The 6,000-nt window shown below is 33.1% G+C and overlaps 1 protein-coding gene across 1 annotated transcript in view; it reads right to left on the bottom strand.

The window, feature by feature from the left end:
• FOXP2 (forkhead box P2) overlaps positions 1–6,000 on the bottom strand; it is a 254,646-nt gene that overhangs the window by 36,314 nt on the left and 212,332 nt on the right. Inside the window, exon 10 of the mRNA XM_029234320.1 lies at positions 593–680. Within this exon, the coding sequence (XP_029090153.1) occupies positions 593–680 (88 nt within the window). The remainder of the gene's footprint in view (positions 1–592; positions 681–6,000) is intronic.

Here is a 6,000-nt window from a genome sequence, read left to right as displayed (position 1 = left end):
TTATTTTTGGCCAAATTCTGTTTCAATATTAACAGTAATGTTTTTTAACTTAAGTTAGCAGCATTTGATACAATACACATATTACCATCTGTGATATTGTAAATGATGTGCCATTACTCCAAGTCTTAAGGATTCTTGCAAGATCTTTAATTAAAAATACACTAGAGGTAGAAAAGGAAAAGATTTTATTTAGAGTATTAAATTACAGGCATGATACTGTAAAGGCTTTTTGCTATAATATAAAATCTCATGGAAAAAAACAAGATTAGCTCATGTAAAAACTGTCTCTGCAATAAAATTATATCCAACTGGGGGGTTGGGTCTAACCTTTCGTAGGGAAACTTAGATTTGACTCCTTTGGGATAGCCAAATGTATATGATATAGTCTAAAGGTTATATTAAGTCTAAGTGGTAAGTACATTAAACTACAACAATCCACCCTGAATTATCAATCATTGCTATCACTATAAACAATCTAAAATTCCTTGTATTTCTATGAGTCATTGTGTTAAAAGACACAGGATCTGCCCAGTACTCAATTTAACGACCAGAAGTCAGAGAAAGGAGTCCATTAAGGAAGGCTTTGACAAACCTGTATTTCTAACTGCTGCACCACCTGCATTTGCACTCGACACTGGGCAGTGCTTCTGTCGTCCAATGCATGTTCGTTGTTAAGGTGCCTAAACAAACACAAAACGCAAAACAGAATGTTAAGCCACGGCTATGTCAGTGGCATATGCTCCACTTAAAACCACTGAAGTTGTATTTCCTCCACAGTGGGAAAAAAGAACACTTTGAAATGATACCAGAAAAGTTAAATAGGCTGATGTGTTTAGTGCAAATTATTTACGCAACATAAAGAGACCCTTCAAATAGTAGAAAATGTCATTGTCTCTAAGCATATCAGTTATTACAAAAAATATTTTCCCCAAACCATTTGCAGAATAATAGTAGAAATCACTAGATGAATTTCATATACTCATGCCATTTATTTTTAAAAAGGACACCTTATAAATACATGAATCAAAAGTAACTCTGAAGAGAACAAAGACAATTCTCTATTCCATTTTTGTTAAAACAGTTTGTGCTTCCTATGATGTTATTTAGTGAGCCATGTCTTATTTCACCAGGATGTGGTATGAATTATGTAAAGATGGCAAATTATCGTCCCATGGAAACATCAAATACTTATGAAGAATGATCACTTGTTATTACTAATAATTAAAGTGCATTGAAGATTCTGACAATCAGAAGTGTAAGATTGACATTTCATGTCTAGTGTCCTATTTGGGAGACATCTATTCTAATCTTTCAAAAAAGTAGGGAAAGATAAGACATTCTCATTATCTTACTCTAATCTTTATTATGTATTAGTCTATTATTATTTCATAATGTTTAAAAGGATCTCTTTAATGAGTGGTATGTTGATACATCAAAAGTAATTTAGTAGAGCAGCATCTCCAATGAACATGAACATATTCAATAATATGTACTTTGTAATATATCATTTATTTGCTGCCTCCTAAAATTAAGAAAGTCATCTTCAATTAATTTAATATCCTTTGGTGTGTCTATTTCACCAATGGGCAAACTAAGGCAGCAATTTAAGAGATGTTCTCATCAATGTATCTAAGAGAAATATTAAACCAAATATTTACAAAATTAAATAAGAATTTATATATTTCTCCATCTGGGCTCAAGTACCATTTAGAACGGTATAATAGTCTAAAAAGTTTAGTGCAGCCCTAATTTTACTAAAATTCAACAGAAATACTTTTGTGCCCATTCAAATGATTTACTTACGTTTCTTGAAGATAATGAAACAGAACAAATATATAGACAAACAAATATGTAACACATATAAAGAAGTAATTTACAAACATGTAGGTTTATTTGTTAGTAGATCTAGGTTCAGCAGGTAGAATTTGTGCGACTCTGCCCCATTCTTTGATAAATTAAATCAGTTTGTTTCAGTACCTCCTCACTGATCATGACAACAAAACCTCCATGTATCTTAGCACAACTGTCATTCTTGGTTGAAGAGAGACTGTGGACTAAAATAGCAGGATGTATCAGGTCAAGTTTAAGGTGTGTGGTTATAGCGCAGGAAAGGCACTTGTACTCCACCTGCCTGCTCTTAGACTGGCTCTGTTGGCTTGGTTAAGAAACTAACTGGAACGATACACACTACTATATATAAAATAGGTAATCAACAAGGACCTACTGTATAGCACAGGGAACTCTACTCAATACTCTGTAATAACCTATATGGGAAGAGAATCTGAAAAAGAATGGATATAGGTATAACTGAATCACTTTGCTGTGCACCTGAAACTAACACGACATTGTAAATCACCTATACTCCACTATAAAATAAAAATTTAAAAAATGATTTTCATAATAAAAAATTAGATAAAATAAACTGTAACAAGAACTAAAATTCACTCATGCTTTCTGAAAAGGAGGCACGGAATGTTAGAGTAAACCACAGGTTAGCTTATGACATTAAGTGTCACTTATTCCTAACTAACAGGACATTTACAAATTGTTTTTCAGGTCCTCCCCCCATTTTAATGAACAATGAGTCCATTTTCTATCAGTGTATTGCAATAGTAGTTGTATTCCTAAGGCTTGATCTCTTGAGGAACACATGTATGTTTGTTCCACGGTCAGTCTAAATGCATATTTTTAAAAATGCTTCAGCTCTACACAAAGATTAGGGTGTAAATGGAGTAAGATAAGCAGAATACACAGCTCTGCAAGAAAAAGATATATTCAGTTTAACATGTTTATTTTTGCATGAAATTACTTTTTAAAAAGGTTTTTTGCACACTTGTTTACTTCTTAGGGATAGTAATTATCCTATACTTAAAGAACTAAAAAAAGTACAAAATGTTTGCATTATATACTTGGGTCTTAGAGACCTATTCAATTTATCTCTGCATCTTTTATTAGAATAGAGACTGTAGACTACAATAATAGCCAATGAGGTTTTGTCTTGATTGAATTTTTCAGTGGAACACAAAAGAACCTTGCCATTAAAATAGTCCTTTATTCTCCTGTATGAAGGGGAAAGGTTTTTAAAGTGTTGTGATGTTCAGTAATGAGCCTCTATCTAAATTATCATTGGTGACAAACTCACAAAGCACTTTTCGAGGACACATAGTTATGAAATGCCAGAGCTGCCACTTTCTTTCCTGTAATTATAGGCTAGCTTGCAGCCCTTCAATGATCATTTATAGAACAGCCTCCAGTGGATTACTGAGAACTTGAAAAACACATACATACCTCTGCCACATCTCCCTTCTCCTTTCCTTGCTATTGTTTACCAGTGATATGTAAAATAATAGTGCCTATTCATTCCCCCTACTTAATTATGCCAATCAAAGTACAGAAATAGTGTCCTGATATAAATACAATGCAATAAGACTAAATAAACAGGCTGCATATTAACAGTAAATTATGAATTTATGTATTTATGACTATTTTGTGCCCAAATTATTCTCTTTCATGTTTTTATAACTATCTCAGGTACTACATATTGCTGTTCAAAAATTCTCTATGATTTATAAATCAAGAATGAGATAATACTGAGAAATGAGAGGATTGGTAGATTTTCTCAGTCGGTGCCTAATTGCTGTTTCAAAATGCATATGCAAAGGGACATTTCATTAATCATTTAATCATGTCCCTTGCAGGAAGTTGGAACTAATGTTGCAAATACCCTTTTCATATGAATGCTCCATAATACTATCTTATGCATTTGATATATTGCCTATGTCATAAATTATAGCTGCTTCAAAAGGACCAAGTGGGGTTGTTATCCCTGAAGATGCTTGTTACAAAACCTTTATTAAGTTTCTTTTTTTACTTATTGCTAGTTCTATTTCACAGCTTCGTACTAGCCAACAATAATACTCTTTCTGATGGCAAAGGTCTGTAAATTACCCATGCAATCACTAACACCATTTCACAGGCCTGTTCTACTTCTACTGGTCTGCTAACAAGGCGATTACACACAAATTACTGAATGCCTATGAAATATTTAAATGCATTCTACTCTACTATGCATTAATAAGAGCAAAGCAAGCTCTGGAATTCTGGTTAGCTCCAGTCCCTAATGTCCCCTAATGAGCCTCTTACCGAGACTGCAGTTCAAACAGAGAGGTGAAGAAAAAATGCAAAGGGTGCCTTCAGAAAGGCAGCACTGAACAAACATTGTGTGAGCCAATTCTAATTTATGGGTCACTTTATAGGTATATTGATTTTTGTTTTCAAAATGGAATAAATGATGTGGTCAACTGACGTTCTTTCAAAACTGCATTGAATCTACGTGCTAGGTAAGGTAGTGCCCACTAGGAAAAAAGGTGTAAATAGGCAGTCAAATTCTTTCTAAAAACAATTAAGCAAGCATTTCAGGAAGACAAAATGTAGGAAAGGATCTTTCCAATTTATTTAATGCACAGTTCTCTTTAATTAAGCTTTTAAGGTTATGAATGCATGTGGTAACTTCAATTATATACACCCCAGATTAGCAATTCTATTTTAACCTCTAGATGTTTTTTCAAATTCATTTAAAGTTACAGCATTTTATAAGCTAAAAAGGGATCAGATTTAAATCCAAGTATGTCAGAGACTGTTTTAACAAAATGTTTCCCTTGCATATCACTGGTGTTTGATTTATTTTGCATCAAGCTTTTTACGTTTAAACACTGACAGGAGTTTAAATACAAAATGTTAGCTGTCACTATTCATTTAGCTGATTATGTGAGATGCCTTAGTTTTGAGAGATGGGGGCACTGTCACCAAAAGAAACAACATTCTGACAAGTTCAAAGAACGCCTTCTTGAGGTCATAATTTTGTAGCCATGCTGCCTAGTCAAAGACAAAGAAATAGACAATACACACTAAGTAAGAGCATAATTTTTAGAGTAGTCAGCTGCAAGAAAAAAGATAACACATTTCCATTAAATATTGTTTCTACTACCTTTTCTATTGCTCTTTATACAATGTCAAACCTTAAAATTTTAGGCTTTGTAATAAACCTAATACATTTATGTTCGCCAACTAATTACTCCTTAATAGGCTGACATTTTATTGACACTAACCATTTTGCCATTCTTCAAAGAGTATTTCTATCTTTGTATCTCAGACCACGTTTTGTTTGCTGGCATCCGCACATGCAGGTTCAAGAACACTTGTCTGCCAAATTGAATGTTATGTTGTAAACCTTTTGGTTTAAGCTCTAAAAGTCAATCCATCTACATTCATGCTGACTTAGGGCCAATGGAATGATAATTAATTTTGCAGACAAACTACACTAAAATTTTGTTGGATATTATTACACTTTGATATTTATAAGACAGTAATGAAGAACTAGTATTAAATGCTTTTAGTGATCTAGTGAGATCTTCAATGAGTGGTCAGAAAAATGGTTAGCTTCTGTCAACACCTACTTTATAGTAATTCAAAAATTTTCCTAAACACGTTTTAGTCTAGACTTTCTTCTTATATATGTATATATGGCTAAGAATATATATGTTATTCATAAGCAACTGTCCTCTGGTGGATTTTCGTTTGGTGCTGGGCAAAAACAGAGGAATTCTGCCAGTTTATTTGGGGATATAATGTGAGAAATGGAATTTGGGGCTCAATATATTTTCTACTGTCCTTTGCTATTAAACATATGTAGGGTAAATAGTAATAATGGATAGCTTCCTTTTATTTCAAACCAATGGATAAGCTGACTGATACAAAGTACAGCTCAAGCTGTACAATGTATTTCTAGTGCATTTTAGAAATAAAAATGCCACAATAATATTTTCTCAAACACCTTTTATAGTAAACACTGGGTACAAAATTTCTGGAGCATGGATAAACAAAAAACCTGAGAGCTAAAAACCTTTCACAGCCTTTTGACTTGCCTGACATTTTTCCCCCCAAGACTCTCAATCCTCTCCATTATTACAAAAGAAAAGCAAAATCTTCTTTCCAAGAAAA

Source organism: Monodon monoceros, unplaced genomic scaffold, assembly GCF_005190385.1.
Source record: "Monodon monoceros isolate NGI ecotype Baffin Bay Population unplaced genomic scaffold, NGI_Narwhal_1 Super_Scaffold_2, whole genome shotgun sequence".
Taxonomy (NCBI): domain Eukaryota; kingdom Metazoa; phylum Chordata; class Mammalia; order Artiodactyla; family Monodontidae; genus Monodon; species Monodon monoceros.
This window is presented reverse-complemented; position numbering and strand designations above follow the sequence as displayed.